The sequence below is a fragment of the Stegostoma tigrinum genome, chromosome 20, assembly GCF_030684315.1.
Source record: "Stegostoma tigrinum isolate sSteTig4 chromosome 20, sSteTig4.hap1, whole genome shotgun sequence".
NCBI lineage: Eukaryota > Metazoa > Chordata > Chondrichthyes > Orectolobiformes > Stegostomatidae > Stegostoma > Stegostoma tigrinum.
In genome coordinates, this window is record NC_081373.1 from 50360983 (window position 1) to 50386616 (window position 25634).

Below are 25634 nucleotides of genomic sequence, written 5' to 3' on the forward strand. Positions count from 1 at the left end.
ATAATGACAGAACCAAACCTTGAATGCTCATCTGTGATGGACAAGCCCCAGCTCTGGACTCTGCGGGAATTGTCACTGTGGCAACTGATTTTGTATCTCCAAATTAAAACTTGCATATTCCTTTTGGACTATGTTTTAATGAAGCTGGGTTTTACTTATAACATGACTGTTAAGATTTAAACAGTGGATCAGTACTGTGTTAAGGCTTAGATTGGAGACTGACATAATCGCTGCTATCAACAGGGTGAAGTAGCCTGTCATAATAATATGTGTTCCATCTGAACACGTTGATCAGCAGTTCACTGCCATACACCTTCATTCACCACATTGCATTGGTATCTGATGAGCTCTAGAACCAAAAGTTCATTGAAACTTATAAACACAGAAGATAGGAGCAGGAGGAGGCCATTCAGCCCTTTGAGCCTGCTCCACCATTCTTCACCATCTTGGCTGATCATCCTACTCAATAGCCTAATCCTGCTTTTTCCCCATAATCTTTGATCCCATTCGGCCCAAGTGCTATATCTGGTCACCTCTTGAACACATTCAATGTTTTGGCATCAAGTGAAGAAATTGGGTGAAGAAATGTCTCCTCGTCTCTGTCCTAAATCGTCTACCCTGAATCCGAATACTATAACCCCTGGTTCTGGGCACACCCATGATCGAGAATATCCTCCCTGCATCTACCCTGTCCAGTCCTGTTAGAATTTTATAAGTCTCTATGAGATCCTCCTTCATTTGTCTGAGCTCCAGCAAAAGCAATCCCAACCTAGTCAATCTCACCTCGTGCGTCAAATCCACCATCCCCAGAATCACCCTGGTAAACCTTCGCTGCACTCCCGAGAGCAAGAGCATCCTTCCTCAGAAAAGGAGACCAAAATGGCACATAATATTCCAGGTGTGGTCTCACCAAGGCCCTGTACAACTGCAACCACACATCGCTGCTCCTGTACTCGAAACCTCTCATAATGAAGGCCAACATACCATTTGCCTTCCTTACTGCCTGCTGCACCTGCATGCTTACCTTCAGCAACTGGTGCAAAAGGACATCCAAGTCCCACTGCACCCTCCCCTCTCCCAATTTACAGCCGTTCAGGTAGTAATTTGCCGCCTTGTTTTTGGTTCCAAAGTGAATAACCTCACATTGATCAAAATTTCACTGCATCTGCCATTGATTTTCCCACTCACCCAACCTGTCCACATCATTTCCTGCCATACTCCTAAGGAACCAGTTCACTGAATGGTCTGGATCCATTCTCTGTTGTCATATCGGTAGGAGCCAGTGTACAGGCGGAATTGACAACAATACATAAAATAACAAAAACCTTAACAAAGCATTTGAAGATTATGTTGAGAGTGGTTGGGCTTGATTCTGGAGTTAGAGATGATCAAACATCCTCTTGAATCAATTCTTGACAAGTGTAACTTTTAGAATCCAGGAGAAGGTTTAGAGGCGCCTGTCCAGTTTCAGATGAATTCAAGAAATTGAAAAACACCTCTGAACCCCCTCCCCGCAAAGAAAATTGCCCATTCTGGAAGTCTTTAAAAAGGGAAAATGCTGGCATGCCCAAGATTTTAGAGTGTGAAGCTTGAAAACTATAGTGAACATAATGGCTCTATGATGCTTCCTGAGACCCTTCAATACATTGTGTCAATGGCTCTTGGTTACAGCTGCTTTGTCAAAAATCTGAAAGGAAAATCCAATCATTTTTCCATGAATGGGTGGAAATTGGAATGAGTCCAACAGGGCATTTGTACTTTACCATTGAAGCCATTGTTATAGCCCTAGCTGCAAATTCAGATTGAACCCAACCTGGTGTCTTACCTTCAGTAGAGCCTCTGAATACACATCCTTTCCATCACAAAGCCATCTATTTCTGTTATCATCTGCTGCCATTTTGAATCACTTGGGTTATAGAGGTAGACCTTCTAGTTTTTCACCAAACCTGTGTCCTTAGGAAAGGAGTTTCGCAGAGTCAGTGTGTTCTTCAGATTTTCTATACCGGTGTACTTGTGAGTACATTATTCCTTTGCCTATATTTATATTTATTTATTAGAGAGAGCTATTTTTGCATTGCCAGAGTCAATGGCGCTGAAATGCCCAACCTGGCACAAATGTCTATTGTAGGGTCACAGAAATGTGTCACTATTTGTTCCTGGGCACAGACCACCAGGAATGGTTTTGAAAATTACTTTTCTAATTGACCACAATGGATGTGCTCTCCTTAACAGGTCTCCATAGCAGGACAGCCATCGGGTGTAGAAGCTGCCAGAGGTCGTATTAGAGTAAGTTTCTAACCTGCTTTTATAATCGGTAGCTGTTTACGATGGTGCCAATGCCAGGAGCTCCAGCACTTGCTGATTTAAGATCACTTGGAGTGAAGCAGAGCTAGATTATGCCCTGAAGAAAAAACATAGTTAATGTTTCGGGTCCAGTGACCCTTTCTCAGAATATAGATTATGTCCTTTCGGTTTTAACCATAAACTCCAGCATCATTCAAAGAATGGGAGTGTTTGGCTGACAGATGGCAACACATTGAAAGCAGGTGCTTCATATACTGAATTTTAAATAAAAGTACATTTTTTAAGTTTGAATAAAATGCGGAGAATGTATAGCACAGCTGCAGTCATTGGAGATTATTTGTTGCCCAATGACACAGTGACATTTTCATTCATGAAATCGCTGATAGCTAACCTCATATGGACCTGAAATGGATTCTAAATTGAGGAGCTTCTAAACTGCAAATTATTTGAGACCAGAGTTTAGTTATCTGATAAAATGGTTGCGAAAAGGAAGCCAGTCATTTGTACAAGAGCCAGCTATGAATGCACAAAAAAAAAGCTGTAACCAGCTTTCCTGACAGAACCGCTGTAGCTACCTGACTTTTGGGAAAGTTCACAACTCAGGACCTAGTTTCAACCCTTTTTTTTAAAAAAGAAAACTCTGCTCTGTTACAACCCACGTGGGAAAGTACACTGTTTCTCAAGCCTCACTATTCCAGAGGTGGCTACAAGAATTAAGGATTTAATCAAAGCCTGCAAAGTTTCCAATTTACCTGTCTGTTGGGATCAGGTTAACAAAAAAATTATGCTCACCAGGTTCCTGCACTTAACTGGAGCTCCCATTTACTGCAGCTAAGTAAATGCCAATCATGTATACATAGCTACAATCTATCAACTTATGGCTTGGCCTTTGTTGAAAAACCCTGACACCCACAGACAGAGGCAAGCAAAAAAAAATGCTTTTTGTAAGTGGAGTGAAAAAAAAACTGGGAGAAACAGTTCCATACACCAGGCACAGCTTCCCCTTGACTTTCTAAGCTTCACCCTCCTTTTCCAGGTTCTTTCACTTTTGTGCAGGATGCATAGGTTGATTGGTATCCTAACTACAAAATCTCTTAGTTACTGCTTGAAAGGCAACAAGTCGCAGCAATCTACGGGAGAAACTAACTGGTCTTCAAGTTCCGGGTATGTTTACTGCGTGTGAGAGAGAGAGAGAGAGAGCGCGAAGTGGGGTGGGACATACATACACACAACCTACCCTTCCAGCTGTGAAAAAGTTTCTCCCTGTGCCATTTACACTCTGAAACTATTGGACTATCAGGAACCAATCAGTGTTGTAATTAGACTGATGGCCTTTGGTACCCATGATTTGTTTGTGGAATTGTGACCAATCAGCTACTTGTTGCCGGTCAAATTTCACTGTCTGTCCACAAACATCGTCCCTCACCGTTTGAACAAAGCAGCTGTATAAACACTGCACACAATGAGTTCCAGCAATATGTTTTCAAAAATGTGGCAATTCCTTCCACAGCTCTTTGGTTTAAACAGCCCTTTGTCCATTTTAGTTCACAACCAAAAATACAGAAAATGCGATGACATGGTCCTTACAGCGCCTTGTCACCTTTCAACATATGGAAAATGCACTCTTACCATATAACAGGCCACTGGCTACAGATGCAAGGTACTGTAACAACCGGTAGTATTCACCAATATAGACTAGGTAGGTGCTTTGCCCTAGATATGAGGTGCTTACAAGCAAAATTCCCATTCTCCCCTTAGAAAGGAAATATTTACTAAGCTTATGGAGAAAGAGCAGGGTAAGTGGGGCTAATTGGCTAGCTCATTCACAGGAAGCGTGGAGGGTTGTTATCTGAATAGGAATAACCGACAGAGCCATCAGAAGAGGGTGTAGAAGTGGCAGTAGGAAGATTATTTTTTTGGGGAATAGGAATAGACACAATGGGCCAAATGGCCTCCTGTTATGTAACCATTCTGTGATTCCATAATTACATTAAAATAAATCATGGAGGCTTGAAAGAGTCAATTAGTTATCATTTTTGAATAGTATGTTGCAGCTTTACACATAAACCTAGATTGCACAATGAATTAAAATTTATTTTTTTGGTGCACACAACAATTCTGTTTTTATAAAAGAAGTAGTTGATTAAACCCTTAGCAGCCAATTGATTATTTAATGTAAAACAGCGAATAATGGTTCTGAATCTACAGCATGTAATATTTCATTATGGATAGTTATTGTATAGTAACTGGTCAATGTTTTACATTTAGGAGCTGCTCCCTCTGGTGATGATGTTCGATCTGCCTATTGCAGGCATTTTGCAGCCAATTCCAGACCCCAACTCGCCCACAATCCAGCACCTATCCCAAACCTATAACATCTCCATATCCTTCAAACAGAGGTCACGTATGTATGGTGCCACAGTCATTATTCGAGGGTCCCAAAGCAATGCTGCAGCAGTGAAGGTGAGAATTATAAAGATGCTGATTTTATCAGCAATGCAATAGAGTGTAAATACATCTAGGATTTGAAAGAAAACAACCTCCCTCATGAGCTGAGTCACAACATTGACTGAACGATAGAATCTTACAGCACAGAAGGTGGTGACAGAAACCATTACCCCTGAACTGGCTATTTAAAAGAGCTATTCAGGTCATACCACTCCCCTACTTTTGCCTCATAGTTCTATAAATATTTAATTTTGGAATCTTTCTCCAGTTTCCATTTGAAATTCATTGTTAAATGTGTTTCCATTGCTTCAGGCAGTGCATTGCAGACCATGACGGCTTACTGTATTTAAAATGAAATGCCTCATGCCTTCCTACCTAACCTAGGTCTTTGGCTAATGATCTTGTGTCTGTGTTCCCTGGTTATCCAGCCTTATTCCCACTGGAAGCAATGCCTCCATAGAATTCCATCTAACTCCTCTGTCCTGAGGAGAGCAATCCCAGGTTCTTTTATTTCTTTATTGAACTGAAGAGTCTCGTCCTTGATGTATTCCTAATAGATCTCTGCTGCACCCTGTCCAAGTCTTTTACCTTATTACAGTATCATATCCAGAACTGGACGTAGTACTCCAAGTGAGGTTAACTAGATATTAACAAAAGATTTGCTACTCATTTTATTTACAGTCAGCTTGTGCTCTGGCCTTTACTGTGATTTATTTGCACTGCCCAAAGGAAAATTGATACAGAAAATGTCAAACATAAACAGATCACTATTTGCATGTGCTGGTCTCCAAATAGTAAAGAAAAAGGTATAAAGGCATCAAGGAACATTAAAACATGTACAAATGTGCTGCCAGAACTGAGATCACAGAGTCGTAGAGCTGTACAGCATGGACGCAGACCCTTTGGTCCAACTTGTCCATGCCAACCAGATATCCAAAATTAATTTAGTCCCATTTGCCGACATTTGGCCCAGATCAGCCTCAACCCCTCTCATTCATAAACCCATCAAGATGCCTTTTAAACATTGTAATTGTACCAGCCTCCGCCACTTCCTCTGGCAACTCATTCCATAGACGCATCACATTCTGCGTGAAAAAGTTGCCCCTTGGGTCTCTCTCAAATCTTATGCCCTCCCCATAAACCTATGCCCTCTAGTTGTGAGCTTCCCTAATCTGGGGAAAAGACCTTTTCTATTTACTGTATCCATGTCCCTCATGATTTTATAAATCTCTATTAGGTTAACCCTCAGCGTCCGGTGTTCTAGGGAAAATAGTCCCAGTCTATTCAGCCTTTCCCTATAGCTCAAACTCTCCAACCCCAGCAATATCCTTGGAAATCTTTTCTGAACCCTTCCAACATGATGGAAGATGGAAGAAAATTGTGCTGTAAGACTGCTGCTTTTTTGAAGTTTTTCTCAGCATTGGAGCTGATTTCCTTGATTTCTTGGAGCAGTAATTACTGTTTTATAAGCTGTTGCATTCTTTTGGGACTTTGGTTAAAAAAAGTTGAAAACAATGGTACTTTTTATATTTACCAAGAAAGATTGGACAAGGGTGAGTCTGTTTTCTCCAGAAATGAACAGACTGTGAGGCAAACTAATGGAATTCCTTAAAATGAAAAGGAAATTAGCTGGGATAGAAGTGAAGATGTTTGTATCTGCATGAGGAGAGCAGAATCAGTGGCTGTAAATACAAGAGAGTCATCAATAAATCCAGCAGGGAATTCTGGAAAGTACCCAAGTAGTTGCTGGAATGTGGGACTTACTACCATGGGGAATGGGTGAGGCAGAAATCATAAATAGGTTGAAGGGGAAGCTACGTAAGAACATGGAATTGAAATCACAAGGCCACCTAAGGATTGGGTAACATATGGTCATGGAAATCTCTGGTGTGAGTGTTGGTGAGGGTCACTTAATTGAAATGGCCTTTTTCTGCACTGTTAATTGTGCAGTCATGTGCAGCAGGTCTGTCAGCATCAGTAAGGGGATGAGATCAGCTTGTGAGTGGAATCCTTTGTGCATCACGTGTAAACTGCCTGTTCTAATTCCAGGAAGGGACTGCCATGCTGTTGGAGCATCTTGCTGGTGGTCTGGGCAGCGCCATCCCTGTCAGCACCCAACTAGACATTGCACCTCAACACCATCTCTTCATGATGGGTCGCAACGGCAATAATATTAAGCACATAATGCAGCGAGCTGGAGCCCAGATCCACTTCCCTGACCCCAGCAGCCCCCAGAAGAAGTCCACAGTCTACCTCCAGGGCACCATCGAGTCTGTCTGTCTAGCTAGACAATACCTCATGGTATGCATTAATATTCTCATGCACCTTCTATCATCAGTTATTTACAGAATTGCTGATGATTAATTTTGCAAGAAACTTCTATTTACGTCATGAGGGAGTGATTTGTCGATTTGACCAAACAGCAATTCAGTATTGGTTGGGATTCAGGATTGCCATGGTAAACAATGAAAACAAAGCTGTGTTTTTTGTCAGTTGCACAAGTGCATAAATATAGATTACTTGTTTTGTAAAATCAGGCAATTATATTGTGATATTGAAGTGCCAAATATTAATTGTTGTGAAGCTGAGTTTAATAAACCTAGTAATTTGTGGATTATTACCAGATGACTTTGAGGATATGGAGAGCTGGCCTTATTACTCACTCCAGCCTAGATATGGTTCACTCTTAGAGGCCTTTGAAGTTGTTCAGCTTGGGTGGCAAGGCAACAAGGACGAGCACAATAAATGCAGGTTTTCTTTTGTCATTCACTTCTTTTTGTTTTCAGCAGCTTGAGAAAGATTTGCATTAATAAAAACGTTGGCCCATTGTGGAAATGTTATAACTCAGGAATCATGACTGGAAAGGAGCATCGCTTATTGTTGAACACTAAAATGGAGATTCTAGGAGCATATATAGGCTAGTCTCATTCCTCTACAGACAGTTCTGCAGGCCGCTGGTTCTGCTTTACTGCAACAATTGGATCATGGTCACCTTCACAGAGACTGGCTTTGAATTCCAGGTTTATTAATTGAATTTAAATTCCACATGCCGCATAGCTGGACTGCTAAATTATTGCTACTATGGCACTCCTCTGCCCACCTTCCCATTGAAGGCACTGAATATTTCACATCAACTTGTTCTGACACAGATCTGGAGTAGGTTGAACTTGAACCCAGGTCCCCTGGCTCAGAGGTCGGGGCCACTGTGCCACAAACACCCGCGAGTCTGCTTTAAGGAACATTTTCTAATTAATCTGTTCAGAGATGTTATTACACACTTTGAGCAGGTGGGATTTGAACCCAGGTCTCCTGGTTGAGAGATAAGGACACTGCCACTGTGCCACAAGAGCCCATTGGTCTGTTTTTGTTTTATATTCAGAAATGCTAACACACAAACAGAACGGCTTCTTGCCCACCACCAAATCACCATGACCTTTTTATATAGCTGTTAACTGCCATCAGTAAATCACCCATACAGCCAATTGGATATTTACATGCAAACCATCAAAAACAAGGGAGGGGTACGGAAAGTGGGAAGGGGCCTGGGGCTGCGTGTTTTTTTTATAACACAACTGAATTTTTTTTTCATTCCATCCCCAAATCAGTCTTGATTGGGTCAGCTGTATATTTACAAATCGACCTGTTCAACAGTGTTATTGCACACCTCTACAACAGGTGGAATTTGAACCCAGGCCTCCACAACCCAGAGGTAGAGACATTACTGTTGTGCCTTGTTCACAAAGGGCTCAGGCGATGAGTTCCAGTTTGGAACCAGGGATTTTATACTCAACAAGCTCCTAGAGGATATTAATGAGAGATTTCCCATTTGTCATGTAGGGTTTATCACTGGTACACTCGATGGAACTCATGAAGCCAGAATTGCAGTATTTTTACTGACTTGTAGTAGCATTACAGCAATGAAATATTCCCCCGGCCTCAAATGAATGTAGAGTTTTATTTCTCTGCACATTTAAGATGATATATATTTTTGTTCAAAACCTCATTACAGCATTTTTCTAAATTTCCTGATTGAGCATGCTTGCCCTAAAAGAAACTGGATGATTAAAATTTGCTTTTCTGTGAATCCCTTTTATTGTACTTTTGAGGTTGTGAAGTTTAATGACCCAAAGGCTTTGTGTTATAATAAACTCGGTGCAAAGTAATTTGTCAATTAAAATTGATGAGATGGGAGGGTAATTTTCATCCTGTTTTAATTGTAATTTGATTGTATTGGAAGATCCATCTGATATACAGACATACAATCGTGGAAATTAGGAGCAGTAATGTGCTATTTGGCCTCTTGAGGCTACTTCACCATTCACTACAAGTTGCTTGTGTTATGAATTCTACATACCCGTTTCTCTGATAACCTTTTGATTTCCCCTAACAAGAATCTCTCCGTCTACGCCAACTCTTCAAAGACCCTGCCTCCTCTGCCTTCTGAAACAGAATTCCAAAATCGTACTAGGCCAAAGGGCCTGTACTGTTCTAACCTTCCCAGTGAGAGAGTAAAAAAAAATTGAAACCTAAAAACAGTGCCCACAGTTCTGGACTCACTCACAAGAGGAAATAGAGTCATAGAGGTCTATGAAATGAAAGCAGGCCTTTCGGCCCAACTTGCCCATGCTGCCCAGGTTTCACAATTCAAAACCACTCCTATTTGCTGGTATTTGGTCGATATCCCTCCATACCAGTCCCATCCATGTACCTGTCTAAATGTTTCTTTAATGACAAGATTGTACTCGTCCCTACCACTACCTCTGTTAGCCGTTCCAGCTGCGCCCCAGTGTTGTGTGAAAAAATTGCCCCATGGAGCCTTTTATATCTCTCCCTTCTCACCCTAAACCTATCCCCTCCTAGTTTTAAACTGCCGTACCATTTTGTTGGTTATCTACCTTATCTGTGCCTGTCATGATTTTATACACCTCTATAAGGCCTCCTACACTCCAGCTAAAAAGGTCCGGGCCTATCCAGCCTTTCCTTATAACTCAAACCTTCCAAACCAGGCAGCATCTTAATAAATCTTTTCTAAATGTTGTTTCTAATTTAAGAATATCTATTCTATAGTAGGGAAACAAGAACTCCACACAGCACTCCAGATATGGCCTCACCAACATTTTGTATAGCTACAACAAGGCATCCCATCGGTCAGAGCATTGAGTGTAGGCGATGAAAGCTAGCACACTGAACGCCTTCTCCACCACCAGGTTTACCTGTGACTCAATTTTCAAGGAGCTATGAACCTGTAGCCCTAGATCTCTTTGTTCTATAACTCTCCCAAGGGTCGTACCATTGACTGTGTAAGCCTGCCATGGTTTGCATACCTTGCATTTATCTAAATTAAACTCCATCTGCTATTCTTCAGTCCACTGGAGCCGCTGATCAAGATCTCGCTCTATTCCCTGATAACCTTCTTCACTGTCCGCTATACCATGCATCTTGGTGTCAATGGCAAACTTAGTATGCATACCCCCTAAATTCTCATCCAGATCATTTATCTAAGTGATATATAACAGTGGACCCAGCATCAAGCCCTGTGGTGCACTGCTTGGTCGCAGACCTCCAGTTTGAAAAACAACCCTCTTCCACCACAGAGATAGTAGGAACTGCCGATGCTGGATAATCTGAGATAACAAGGCGTGGAGCTGGATAAACACAGCAGGCCCAGCAGCATCAGAGGAGCAGGAAAAGCTGACATTTTGGGTCTGGGCCCTTCTTCAGAAATGGGGGCAGAGAAGGGGATTCTGAAATAAATGGAGAGAGAAGGGGAGGCGGATGAAAGGTAGATAGAGGAGGAGATTGGTGGAGAGGGGACAGACAGGTCAAGGAGGCAGGGATGGAGCCAGGAAAGGTGAATGTAGGTGGGGAGGTAGGAGGGGGTTGGTCTGTCCAGGGAAGACGGACAGATCAAGGAGGCGGCGATGAATCTGGTTGGTAGGAAGTGAGGGTGGGGGTTGAGGTGGGAGGATTGGATAGGTTAGGGAGGCAGGGATGAACTGGGCTGGTTTTGGGATGCATTCGGGAACGGGGAGATTTTGAAGCTTGTGAAGTCCACATTGATACCATTGGGCTGGAGGGTTCCCAAGTGAAATATGTTCGGGTGGCATCGTTGTGGCACATGAGGAGGCCCAGGACGGACATGTCATCAAAGGACTTGGAGGGGTAGTTGAAGTGATTCGCAACTGGGAGGTGCAGTCGTTTGTCACAATCCGAGTGTAGGTGTTCCACAAAGCGGTCCCCAAGCCTCCGCTTGGTTTCCCCCATGTAGAGGAGGCCACATCAGGAACAGCAGATAGAATAGACCACATTAGCAGATGTGAAGGTGAACATCTGTTTGACGTGGAAGGTTTTCTTGGGGCCTGGGATGGGGGTGACGGAGGTGGTGTAGGGGCAGGTGTAGCACTTCTTGCAATTGCAAGGAAAAGAGCCAGGACTGGTGGGACTGGTAGAGAGTGGAGTAGACAAGGGAGTCACGGAGAGAGTGGCCCCTCTGGAAAGCAGATAAGGGTGGGGAGGGAAAAGTGTCTTTGGTGGAGTCAGATTGCAGGTGGTGGAAGTGTCGGAGGATGATGTGTTGGATCCGGATGTTGGTGGGGTGGTTTGGGAGGATGAAGAGGATTCAGTTTTGGTTATTATTGCGGATAGGGGGTGTGGGGGATGAGTTGCAGGAAATGCGGAGAAACACGGTCGAGGGCATTTTCGATCACTGTGGAGGGGAAGTTGCAGCTATTGGAAAAAAAAGGGCATCTGGGCTGTCCAGGAGTGGAATGCCTCATCTCAGGAGCAGATGCAGCAGAGGCGAAGGAATTGGGAATAGGGGATGGCATTTTTGCAGGAAGGTGGATGAGAGGAGTTGTTTTCTCAGCGTACTCTACCGCCACCCTCTGTCTTCTATCTTCAATCCAATTTTGTACCCCCAATTGGCTAGCTCACCCTGAATCCTGTGAGAGATAATCTTACTGAACAACACAGCAAGTGGATTCTTGTCAAAGGCCTTGCTAAAGTTCCTGAGGATGATGGTCTACCACACTACCCTCGTCGACCTTCTTGGTCACCCCTTCAAAAAAAACGTATTCATGAAATACAATTTCCCGTGCACAAAGCCATGCTGACTATCCCAAATTAGCCCTTGCTTCTCCAAATGCCTGTAAATCCTTTCTGCCAGAATCTTCTCTAACAGCTTACCCACCACAGAAGTTAGGCTTACTGGTCTGTAATTCCAAGGCCTTTCCCTGCAGCCCTTCCTAAATAATAGGGCAACATTAACCACTCTCAGATCTTCGGGCACTTTATCCGTGGGGCTGTTGCTTATATGAATATCTCCGCTAGGGGTCCTGTAATTTCCTCCCTAGCCTCCCATAAAATCCTGGGATATACTTCTTCAGGCCCCAGGGATTTATTTAATTTAATTCATTTTAAGACTTCCAGCAACTCCCCATCTGTAACGTGGACTCTCATCAAGACATCAGTGTTTATTTCCCCAAGTTCCCTAGCATCCATGCCTTTCTCGAAGGTAAATGCCAAACAAGAAATATTCACTTAGAGTCTTACCCATCTCTTGCGGCTTGCACATGGCTTGATCTTGTTGAGTTCACTCCCTAGTTACTCTTTTGCCCTTTGTGAACTTGTAGAATCCCTTTGGTTTCTCTTTTTCCTTATCTGCAAAGTCATCTCCTGCCCCTTTTCACCCTCCTGATTTCTCTCAAGTGTACTCCAATATCCTGTACACTCCTCAGGGAGTTGATCTCAGAGATAATGGGAACTGCAGATGCTGGAGAATCCAAGATAACAAAGTGTGAAGCTGGATGAACACAGCAGGCCAAGCAGCATCTCAGGAGCACAAAAGCTGACGTTTCGGGCCTAGACCCTTCATCAGAGAGGGGGATGGGGAGAGGGTTCTGAAATAAATAGGGAGAGAGGGGGAGGCGGACGCAGATTGATCCAAGAGAGTTGCAGTGGGAGAGAGATTCCCTGAGGTTGGTCCAGAGGTAGGAGGGTAACTTCTCCAGGTTAGGCATCCCTGGAAGAGGCTTCGCAGTGAGGTTAAAATTGTGATCGGAGATAATGGGAACTGCAGATGCTGGAGAATCCAAGATAACAAAGTGTGTAGCTGGATGAACACAGCAGGCCAAGCAGCATCTCAGGAGCACAAAAGCTGACGTTTCGGGCCTAGACCCTTCATCCTCTCTGATGAGGGGTCTAGGCCCGAAACGTCAGCTTTTGTGCTCCTGAGATGCTGCTTGGCCTGCTGTGTTCATCCAGCTTCACACTTTGTTATCTTGATCTCAGCCGCCTGTACATGTCACGTGCCTCCTATTTTTGACCAGGGCGTCAATAACTATAGTCATCGGGGTTCCCTGCTCCTGCCAGCCTTACCCTTCACTCTAACAGGAACATGCTAGCCATGAACCATCATTAACTCACTTTTGAAAGCCTACCACTTACCAGACATCCATTTGTCCCTAAATAGCCTCCCCCCATCAACCTTTGGAAGTTTGTGTCTAAGACCATCAAAATTGGCCTTGCCCCAATTTAGAACTTTACTTTATGGACCAGACATATCCTCTTCCATAGCAATTTTAAAACTAATGGAATTATGGTCACTGGTTCCAAAGTGCTCCCTCATTAACACTTCCATCACTTGCCCTGCCTTATTTCCCATGAGGGCATCGAGTTTTGCCCCTTCTCTAGTAGGGCCATCTACATACTGCGTGAGAAATTCTTCCTGATCACAGTTAAGAATTTCTCTTCATCCAAGCCGTGCACACTACGGCAGTCCCAACTGATGTTAGGAAAGTTAAAATCCCTTGCTATTACAACCCTATTATTCTTGCCCCTATCTGCAATCTCCTTACGTATTTGCTCCTCAATCTCGCACTGACTATCAAAGTGATTTTCCCTTTTTTTTATTTCATTGCAGGAACATTTGTATCCTGCAAATGTCTGCCTCTGTCTGTCTCTGTTGATTTATCCCCTGGCCTCGTTTGCCACTGCGCATTAGCTTTCATGCCCGTACAGTTGCCCTTATTTAAGTTTAAAATGTTCGCTCGAGACCCACTGTTCTCCTTTTAACCTTATATTTAGTTTTGGTCCTATTGTGGTCCCTGCTGCCTGGGGTTGTGGGGAGGGGTTGCCTTTGCTCCGAGATCATTAATTAATCCCATATCCTTACCAAATAGAATATAACTTGCTTCCTTGTTGATTCCAGGATATGGTACTCTAACAAACTATCTTTAAAGCATTCAGCTTACCACTACTTTTCTGATTTTGACACCATCAGTAGCCACACAATTACCAGGTTATAGTCTGACACGTTTATTTGAAATCACAAGCTTTTGGAGCACCGCTCCTTCTTCAACACTCTGAAAGCATGTGTTTGCAAACAAATTTGTTTGACTAACACCTGGTATCATGTGACTTCCGACCTTGTTCGCCCCAGTCCAACACTGGCACCTCCACATCTGATTTTTACGTGCAAATTAAAGATGATTGTGAATGTCTTTATCACAAACGCCCAATATTTCTTCTTCTCTGTTTTGCCCCACTTGTGGTTACTGTTGGGAGGCCTGAACCACCCCCCCCACTTCTCATGACTACTTTCCCCTATTCTACATCCTGATCTCCTGAAAATAGATCAGCTCTAACTATTGCAACAGTATCATCCTTGATTAATGTTGCAGTGCTCTCCACTTTTACCTAACAAACATATATGATCATTAAAAGCTACTGTTCTGGGCTCTGCACCTCAGAAAGATTATGTTGGAAATGACACAACAACAACCTGCATGTTTATTTAGCACCTTTAACAGAATAGAATGTTCCAGGCTGCTTCCAGGAATGTTATAAAGCAAAATAACACTGAGTTAACATAAGGCAGAATTGGGGCAGATGGTGAAATGATTACTCAAAGACTTAGGTTTTTAAAGGAACAGCTTAAGTATAGCAAGGTGAGGCGGCATGGTGGCTCAGTGGTTAGCACTGCAGCCTCAGCACCAGGGACCCGGGTTCCATTCCACCCTTGGGTGACTGTCTGTGTGGAGTTTGCACATTCTCCCCACATCTGCGTGGGTTTCCTCCGGGTGATCCAGTTTTCCCTCAGAGGCCAAAGATGTGCAGGCTGGGGGGATTGGCCATGTTAAATTGCCCATAGTATTCGGGGATGTGTAAATTAGGGAGATAGGTCTGGGTGAGGTGCTCTGAGGTTTGGTATGGACTAGTTGGGCAGAAGGGCCTATTTCCACACCGTAGGGATTCTATGATTCTGTGAAAGACTGTGAGGATTCTATAAGTTCTAGGGAAGATGAACAGCATTGAGAAAATGAAGTGATTTCAAAAAAAGCATGAGGTTTTTCAAGTCAATGTGTTGCTTGATCTGGAGCCAGGGTAGGTCAGGAAGCAGGAGGGGGCTAATGCCTGAGGAGCGCTTTGTGTGAGTAAAAACAAAGTTTTGGATGGGCTCAGGTTTATAGGGGCCAGCTGGGAGTAAGTAAAAAAAAAAATCAAGTCCTAAGGCAACAGAGATGAATGAAGGTTTCAGAAGAAGATGAGCTGAGCTGGGGTGATGTTGGACAGAATTTTTAGTGTTTTATAGTATTTTAAAAAAGGCTTTCTTATTGATGGCACAAGTGGAAGGTTGCTGGTTCATCTTACGAACAAAAATGACAGCAAGGCTGCGAACAGACGAATGTTGTCGTCAGGGAGCGAGATGGTATCAGTCACTGAGGGATAGAGTTTTGGCTGAGGGATGAATTTTCCCAAGAATGAGCTGGAGGAAGTTTCTCCGTATCCATTCCTGCATGTTAGGCAAGCAAATCTAGCCGTTGAGAAATGGTGGACGGCTTCAGCAGGATTGTACTTAGCTAGAACTGGGTGTTGTCAGCGTACGTGTGCTGGATGGATAATCCTCCCAAGGTCTCTATTACCAGCACCTTGACCACTTCTATTTTCCTGATTGGTGACTGTACTATCAACAGCTCCAAGCTCTGAAATTCCATTGCTCCCTGTCTTTCCTCATTAAGACAGTCCTTCCAACTAATCTCTTTAATTAAGCTTTTGATCAGTTGCCCTCACATCTTTTGCAAGGCTCGATGTCAAATCTGGTTTGCTGATACTCTTGTGGGTGCCTTGGAATTTTTTGTTATACATTAGAGGCACTATGTAAATGCAAGTTGTTGTAGTTCTAAATTGACAGTTGCTTCTGAACTAGCCAACCAAGGCCGTGCTTTAAGCAACAAGCAATGAAGACTTGTAAGAGTGTATCCATATTTGAAATGTAACTCTGATTCAGTTTGTTCCTTTCTATGAAGGTGGCAATGGTTTTGCTAATGCAGATGTGTGTTTGATGTAGTACCTGACAATGTAACATTGTGCTAACGCTGTGTTCCAGGGTTGTCTCCCTCTTGTGTTAATGTTCGATATGAAGGAGGACATTGAGGTTGAACCACAGCAAATCACTCAATTGATGGAGCAGCTGGATGTCTTCATTAGCATCAAGCCAAAGCCCAAACAGCCCAGCAAGGTACAGAATACAGATGAACTCCTTGCTTTACCACGTTCATGTTTGTTTCACTGATCTGATCATAAAAGAGTCAAATAACGACACATAAGAGGAAGGAAGAACATTGAGAACGAAGGTTGAAGTGAACTGGAGTAACCCAGAAAGCAGAGCACAGCATTTAGCCCATTGACAGGGTTTCCACAACTCTTTCTGACTTTGCCTTTCATTGGCTGAGTTCTCACTTTAATGTTTTGCTCCCTTGATTCAAACTGTACAGAAATAATTTTATTTCCAAATGCTCTGTTAAATTGTTTAATTAACTTAATCACACCCATAGGTCACCTGTTGTCCCTGTACTCAAGGGGATATGAGGCTCGTCAATTTAACCTGGTCTCATAATATTCTGATAACTTTGTGCTGCACCCCTTTCAAGGCAAAATGTATTCTTTCCCAAGAGATTGGAACAAGTGGCCTAAAAACACTCCAGGATTGTGGGAAGTGTTTAAAATACAGTTCTATTGCTAACTGCTCCTGGAGGTGGTGTTATCACTGCCTGCACCTTGGTGCCTGAGTTTCAAAGAGCACATTCCTGCCTCATCTCTAAAATTCACACCATTTCCATGGAGATAACGGGTTTATTTTAAATCTAGGCTGTGAGACATTGTGGTGTGTTGGTTGGGATGCAAGCGGAGAGCGAAAAGGGTTCAGCCTTTTATCGTCATCAGCATTTGACCAGTGGGTAACCGTCAGAGAACAGTGTTGAGGTCTGAAAGGGTTAAAACTGAGGAGAGCGTGAAGCACCAATATAATAATATCATATGGACTGTGACAAGGGAACTGCTTTGGATCTCAAATGCATTAAGACTCAATGTCGAGATTCCCTCAAAGTTTTAATAATGATGTCTGACCTATTGGTGCAACTTGTACCAAGTTATCATGGAATAAACAACATTTTATTTAAGACAAGAGTCTGATCTCATTAAACTGACAATGGTTTTCCTCTACCACACCAGACCACTGTAAATCCTAAACATACGCAAGCTTGTAAATATTCTTTTCATAAATGTAGGGATAATTAATTTTGTCTATTATCAATAATTGAATTCAGGATTCAAAACCCATCCAAATTTCCCCAATGCCCTGATTTCAAACCTCACCTTTCACCTCAAGGTGGCTACACCGTAGAAACTTGCTCTGGAATGTGTGGAGGAATCAGCAGCTTCGGTTGTGTTTCAGATCGCCTCTGAATTCCCACAACGTGGTTCACCATTCTGGGCTGAAACATGTGAACTTGTGTCCAATGATCTGTGAATCCATGGGCTATATAACTGTAGTGATTGGAACCAGGGCTGGGTGGAGCTCATTAACTGAGGTCCTCGATTGGGGTCTTTAACCTGGGCCAATCAGGGAGCCCTGGCTGACAGAAATGAACTGGAGATTCAGAAGATCTCCTCCGTCTACGGACTGGCTTTGAGCTGGCTGGTCATGACCGATGTAACTAAACGGTGATGAGATACTGGCCTCTGTGCTGTTATTTCAACATGTGTTTACTTTAAGTTAACTGGGCTTACATGCGTGGACACTTAAAATCCAAAGTGCTATTTTGAGATGATGTAAATTTTTATTAATGATACCTATCTCTCTCTTGCTAGTCAGTGATTGTGAAAAGTGTGGAAAGGAATGCAGCAAATATGTATGAAGCAAGGAAGTGCCTGCTGGGTTTGGAAAACAGCGGTGTTACAATGACAACGAGTGCACCCTCAGCAGTTACTTGTCCCATAGGACTATCCTGTCATGGACTTGACATCCTTGCTTCAGCTGGACTTGGCCTTGCTGGATTAGGTATGCAGATATTTGTACGCACTTTACAGGACAATTGTAAAGTCCTGTAAACCTTACCTTACTAAGTTCATAGCTTTTGTTAATGACACCTTTTCTAGATTCTTGAAATTGGTGGGCTTTAAATAATATTGAATGCCATTTGTAAATAATGCATGGAATCAGAGATTCACAGCACAGGAGGCCATTCAGCCCGGTTTCCAGATCAGACTATCTCTCAACATTCTATCAAATTTTATTAAAAATAGAATTAAAAGCGATGGTGCCATTGATGATATGAATCTGCAGGAGGTCAGAGACTGACCGAGGAAGTGACAATCTTGGTTGGTATTCATCCTAGGGTATTGAGGGTGACAAGAGAGTGGATTTGTAAGGTGCCGCTAGGTTGAAAATGAGTTCATGAGGAAACCGCTTTCATAGCAACCTGAGTAAAATGGATATGGATGAAGTCTTCATTTTCAGTTTGAGACAAGGATTGCATTATCAAAACTATACCTGAGGACTTGATGTTTGGTCTAATAAAGAGCAGCAGATTTCAATGTTATCTAGCCTCCTTGATATTGAGGCAGCGGAATCTACTGTTGTGATCCCCCAGAGTGTTCTCCTCTCTGCTGAGGAATTCTGTGTGCACCCTGAAAGCTTTCAGGAAATTGCTACATGCCAACATTCCGTACAAGCTGTGCTTACAATGCACACTGTTTTTGTTAGACTACACCCAGTGCTGGTCACTTGGACGTTGACTGGAAAAATCTCAACTTGAAGGAAGCCCATTGAGCGAGGAAGTTATTTGGAGCCTGAAGAAAATTATAAAGGCTATCAGGAAAACAGTAATATCTCTAATAATTTATGTGGAGTTGTTTTGACTTGGCTGCCAAACCATTGCCTGGAGAATGGTGGGATTTGTTTTTTTGCCTTTGGCTTGGCTGTGCTTCACACCCCATGTGCTCCATGTGCTCTATCTTTGCTGCTTGGCTTCATACTTTCATTCTCCCTCTCCCTTTTCTGTTCTCATTTATCCCCCCACCCTCCTTGCTGTCGTCCATAGCATGTGCCTATGCACAGTTTTCAAACATTAGCCTTTCTTTACATTTCTCCCTTTAACATGTTCTTCCTTACGCACACACTTGCTTGGTCACTCGCTCCTTCACTCACTCCAATACACACATTTATTGTAATTTGCAAGCACTTTAACAGGCTTTTATCGTCTCTAATACACATTCTAACACATGCACACACAGACACTACTCCCCTCCCCTCCCCATCATGTGTACACACGTGCACGCACACACACACACACTCAGACTCGCACACGCACGCACGCGCATGCACACACACACAAGCATACACACACTCAGACTCGCACGCGCGTACACACACACACGTACACACACACACGTACACACACACACGTACACACACACACACACACACACACTCTGCTCGGACACACGCACACATTCAGACTGTCTCACACACACACTGAAACACACACGCACACTCAGACGTGCACACATGCTCAGACACACACTCAGACTCCCGCGCACTCTCACACACACTCAGACTCACACTCGTGCATAAACTCCCACACACGCATGTGCGCAGCCATGTATCGTAACATACATGCATGATGCAATGTATGGTCCCGTGGAGATAAGGAGTTTCAGTCCTCAAACAGTGGTTTGCATTTTGCAGGTTTGAGTGTTTCAGGGCTATTCCAGGTTTAGGGGAACTGTTTCTGGGAGTGGAGATAGCAAAGTATGAAGCTGGATGAACACAGCAGGCCAAGCAGCATCTCAGGAGCACAAAAGCTGACGTTTTGGGCCTAGACACTCCAGCATCTGCAGTTCCCATTATAACTGTTTCTGGGAGTGCTTAGAGTTGGAGAAGGTGACTTGACACCACCAAAAATTCTGCTTCCTGTGGCCCCCCTGGCAGCAAGTTCCATTCCCCTGTTCGCCCCCTGCACTCATTAATCTCAGCTGGCTCCTCACTGAGCAATTTAAAATTCTCAACCTTATTTGCAAACCCAACCATGGCCGAGTCCACTTCCTATCCCTGTAATCTCCTACAACCCCTGGTTCATCTAGACCTGCTTTATTAATCATGCGCCATTTTAACTTCTCCACCTTCAGTCACTGTGCTTTCAGTGACCTGGGCTGTAAACTCTGGAATTCCTACCTCCTGTCTACCTTTCCTCTTCTAGAACACTGCTTCATATCTTGCTCATTGATCAAGCTGTTGGTCACCTCCCCATTTATCACCTTCACTTTGTAACACTTATTTGGAGCTTTCTAGGATGTTTGATTACATGAAAGATTCAAAACAAATGCAAGTTGTTGCTGAGGTGGTTGTTCTTAGAGCTTTGTGTTTGAGAGAGGGGCTCTGGCTCTGGTGACTGATATGAGTTCAGGGAATGGCCTGTGTTGGGGGTAAAACCTGTTGTGATTTCTCTGGATTTGGGGGATAGGGGTGTGATTTTTCTTTTGGAACTTCAGTAAGAAAAGAAGCAGCTGTCCAAAATGCACAGCCAAAAATGAAGCCAAGTTCAACAAGTGTAGAAACGGGATTTCTGAAAAATAAAACCTGAAGCAGGACTGGTTGCTTGGTCCAGCCTCAGTGAGCAGCAGTCATCCATTGCTCCCACACTTCAATGTCAAAAGGAGCACTGTTTAGCAGGTCTGCCATATGTTTCGTACCTTAAATAGGCCCATATGGCTGCAATTTGGTGTCCATTATGTCCACAAAAGTGCTCAGCTTCATATTTCTTAAAGCCCTTTGTCAAACATAAGCTGTGAAGATTGAGGCTAGTGCAAGAAATCAGCAGTTACAAGTTGATAAGAATCTCTGGCCGATTGGTTTGATTGGTGAGGATCTTTACTAGGGTTATGCTCGGGCAAGGGTTAGATCTAAACCTTACCTCACATAATGGCCAACAAATTCTTCCCAAAATCTTCCAATTTTGAGTTTCATTGAGGGTTGACATTCTGTGAGTACACCTTCCCTGAACGTCTGTATGCCGAGGATTTTCCATCCCTGAGAAATGAAATGGTGGAAGCTGGGTGGGTTGGGGTGGCCCAGTCTGCGATACGCAGTCCTGCCACGCAAGACAGAGAGGTGCCCTGGGCATGCCCCCAGGAAAGTGTGCATCAAGTTATCACCTAGTAACCAGCTGTTAATAAAATGGAACTCTTCAAAAACAAATCAAGGAGTAACCAAAATATTGATGGGGATATTTTTCCTTTGTATTTATTCACCCAGGTTTCTCCACTGTGTCACCCTTGATGATTCCACCAACAACACAAGCGACCTTAACCAGTATCTTACTGTCAGGCCTCCATGGGTATGGCCAGGGCACACCATCGCCACCACCTGGTCTGGCACCCATGGACATCCAGATCAGCACTTTATCTCAGGAGAGTGATAAGACAGCAACTTCTTGCATCAACGGCCATGTTAAGGTACAATGAAGTATTAGCGTTTGAGTCAACATTGGGCCAGGTGTTGATATTAACGAGCAGGCAGCTCCTGAGTTTTCAGGGTATTAGAAATGTTTATGAACAAGAAATTGGAATTGAACTCTTTCAAGCCAAAAGAAATGGGTAACTTGGACTACCATCTACAGTTGGACATATTCCGAGAGGTTGTGCCCTTTGACCTCCTACCTCCAACACTTACTGGGGACATGTTCCCCCACCTTCGCTGTCTTACAGCACCAATTGGACAGTGCCTGGTGTTTCATGACCAAATTAGATTGCTCTTGACAGACAGTCATCAAACAGACACATCCCCTTGGCAATATTTGATTATCCAATCTTCAAAACAAGGTTTAGAATGGAAATAAAAGCAGTTGCTTTATTTATTTTAATTCACCTGTGATTTTCTCCAAGGTGATAATCACAGCAATGTGTTTGCAATTAACCTCTAACACCTTGAGACTTCCAGAAATTTCTGTAAGGGTAACAATCTGTTATGTAAAATGTTAGTTTGTTTTTAATATGCGCTTGTTAATCTCGACTGGCCTATTTTTAAAAAAATGTTCCACTGGAGTAAGGAATTTTTTTTCTCTGATAAATCTTGACTTCAAACCTCAGCACTGAAAGGTCTTTCTCATGTTTCCAAGTCTGCACCATTAATATATAATTACTGTGCATTTTTCCAAAAGCTTGATTCATATTGGACCTTGCTCCAGGGAGAGTGGCAATTCTCTGCTGCCTTCTCCATAAGCTAGCCTTCGTCAGAGAGCCGAACTACTTAACCCTGTGGGGACAATATCTCAGCTAAACATGATCCTCCCAGATCTATCGTAGGGGCGTGGAATTATACAGCACAGATGATAGCTGTCTGGCCTATCAAGTCCATGCTAGACCCAAACTACTTTCAGTGCATGAGCCTTCAAGTGAATAAAAAAACAACTTGCTTCTAAATAATATCAGAGATAATGGGAACTGCAGATGCTGGAGAATTCCAAGATAATAAAATGAGAGGCTGGATGAACACAGCAGGCCAAGCAGCATCTCAGGAGCACAAAAGCTGACGTTTCGGGCCTAGACCCTTCATCAGAGAGCTAATGGGAACTGCAGATGCTGGAGAATTCCAAGATAATAAAATGAGAGGCTGGATGAACACAGCAGGCCTGATGAAGGGTCTAGGCCCGAAACGTCAGCTTTTGTGCTCCTGAGATGCTGCTTGGCCTGCTGTGTTCATCCAGCCTCTCATTTTATTATCTTGCTTCTAAATAACTCTTATCTCTGCAACACCGCAGAATAATGCAGTTAGTTAGATCAGGATCTGTAAACAATGGTGTAGAAAGAAACCTGAGCGCACAGAGGGAGAGGAAATGATAGACTGAACTTCATAGGAGTAGGTAGAAAACCAGTGGAGAAAGAATATCAACCATCATAGTAGAGTATTATTTTTAAAAAGTGAAGAATCAAGACAAAGAACTTTCATTTATATGGCACTGTTAGCTTCAGGGTGTTTCAATGTACTTTTCAATATTCATTGTCCTGATAACTGGCGACTCGTTTCTGCCCAACAATGTATAATGAGCAACAATGAGGTAAATGACCAGTTAACCTGTTTGAGATCCTGTTAGATGTGTGAGGGATTAGATTAGATTCCCTACAGTGTGGAAACAGGCCCTTCGGCCCAAAAAGTCCACACCACCCCTTGAAGCATCCCACAGACACATCCCCCTATAACCCATACACCCCTGAACACTACGGGCAATTTAGCACGGCCAATCCACCGAGCCTGCACATCTTTGGACTGTGGGAGGAAACCAGAGCACCCGGAGGAAACCCACGCAGACACGGGGAGAATGTGCAAACTCCACACAGACAGTTACCCGAGACTGGAATTGAACCTGGACCCCTGGCGTTGTGAGGCTGCAGTGCTAACCACTGAGCCACCGTGCCGCTCCTAATGTTGAACATGTCACTGGGTGATCTCCCTATTTACCTGATCAAATGTCTGTGGATCTTTAATGTCTGCCTGAACAGGCAGACTGGTTTTGACATCATAACTCAGTCAAAAGACAGTACTTCAGTCGGAGTAGCCCTCTATGGGTAAAAACCGAAAGAACCGAGGACACTGTAAATCAGGAACAAAAACAGAAGTTGCTGGAAAAGCTCAGCAGATCTGGCAGCATTTGTGAAGGAAAAAGCAGAGTTAACGTTTCGGAACCGGTGACCCTTCCTCAGGACACCTGTGAGTTCTGAGGAAGGTTCACTGGACCCGAAACACCAACTCTGTTTTTTCCTTCACAGATGCCGATAGACCACCTGAGCTTTTCCAGCAACTTCTGTTTTTGTTTAAGCCCTCTGTAGGTGCTGTATGGTTATCTCAACCCAGGCTTGTGCTCAAGCTCTGACTCTCAATATTCTGATTTCAAGGCTATGTTAGATGTGGTTTGGTCAAGCTGGACAATGCAGAAAATTCGGATAAAGCAAGAATTCACGTATCCATTTATTGGTGGGGCAATGGCCTGGTGGTATTATTGCTAGCCCTGTTAATCTGCTGTGGCAGATGGTGGAATTTGAATTCAATCAAGAATCCAAACTTAAGAGTCTGATGATAACTATTTAACCATTGTCATTGGCTGGAAAAACCCATCTAATTCAGTAATGTTGATTAGGGAAGAAAACTGCTATCTAAATTCAAGATGGCACCAGAGCTGGGAGAAATTTTGCGAGCTCCCTCAGCAGATCTTATCCTTACATATGTTTTAATCATTCTGCTCTTCTCAACTTCAAATCTAAGTCCAGCGTAATGCACTTTGTCCGGTATGATCTGCCTATACTTCATACAGAACAACATTTTTCGCTGTACCTAGATACATGTGGCAATAATAAATCAAATCAAAACCTTACCCAGTCTGGCCTACACATGACTCCAGACCCACAGCAATATGGTTAACTCTTATCTGCTCTCTGGGCACTTAGGCATGGGCAATGAACACTGGCCTGTTCAGTGATGCCCACACCCCATCTTCGATTCAAAACAAAATCCCCATAACTGCTTGGACTGAATTCAACGAAATCAGTGTAGGTTGGGAGTGAATCTTGATGCTGTATTGTTTTTTCTGTGGTTCATTATCATACAGCCATTGACCCAGTGGGAAGCTGTGTTAGCACTGACAGTCAGAGAATTAAGCATTGTTTTAGTCACAACTTCTGACGAAAACAATACTTTTGGTTTGAACACTGAGGAGCTGATAATTCAGGTGTTTAATCTGTTGTTAACTGTTCCGTAAATCCACTGAAATGTAAAATCTGTTTGGGTAATTTTAAGAGATTATTCCAGATCTCCAGTGAAGATAAATCTATCATTTGGAATATCAACAGCAGATATTGTTAAATTGATACAAACCAAACCTCAATGTTGGGCTGATACTTGAATGCCCTTGGTTCTATCATTGGATTAATTAAAATGGTTACGGATAGAGAGACAGACATTTAGACTTTTGAAACAGTGAGAAGATTTGTTCCCTTACTCTGCTTTCCAAATGGATTTTCTGTTTCGAAGCTAAGCAAAGAGTTTGCATTAATGTTTGCACTTCTCAGTCTCCAAAAGTGCTTCATTGAAGTAGAATCGCAGTCAGTTTTGTCATTTAGATGTGCTACAGTGTGTCTACTCTCTGGTATAGAAATTATGCAGAAACTCCTGTGCCTGGAAATATGGTATTTTCCTGTCTGATGTGCATGACTGAAAGAGGCCTCAATGTGTTTTGTTTCCACAGCCTTCCAGTGCTATTTATACACGAATTTCAAACCCCTGCCTAGCAGATAAAGTATTGAGCAGTAACCACTCTGAGGTACCTCGAGAGAATGCAATCAACTCCCAGGAGCAGTTGACCAGCAAGTCCAATCCAGCCGAAGGTAAATTTCCAATGGGTTTTAGTAGCCCTTTCCAGTGGGGTTAACCTGACCTCGGAGCTGGCTCCAATCTGAGCCAGGGCTGCTGGAATCAGATTTTATTTGAAGGTCAATTGAATTTGCATTAACCAGTCATTTAGAATCTTAGGGATGTACAGCGTGGAAATAGA

At 43.2% G+C, this 25634-nt stretch overlaps 1 protein-coding gene across 3 annotated transcripts in view; it reads left to right on the plus strand.

Annotated features, from left to right (window-relative positions):
- Positions 1–25634, plus strand: part of LOC125462005 (protein bicaudal C homolog 1-like) — a 282551-nt gene that overhangs the window by 219330 nt on the left and 37587 nt on the right. For all 3 annotated transcript variants that reach the window (XM_048551463.2, XM_048551464.1, XM_048551465.2), the window contains exons 6-12: positions 2233–2286; positions 4573–4767; positions 6802–7053; positions 16139–16270; positions 17902–18091; positions 21347–21546; positions 25329–25467. In XM_048551463.2, coding sequence (XP_048407420.1) covers positions 2233–2286; positions 4573–4767; positions 6802–7053; positions 16139–16270; positions 17902–18091; positions 21347–21546; positions 25329–25467 — 1162 coding nt within the window. The remainder of the gene's footprint in view (positions 1–2232; positions 2287–4572; positions 4768–6801; positions 7054–16138; positions 16271–17901; positions 18092–21346; positions 21547–25328; positions 25468–25634) is intronic.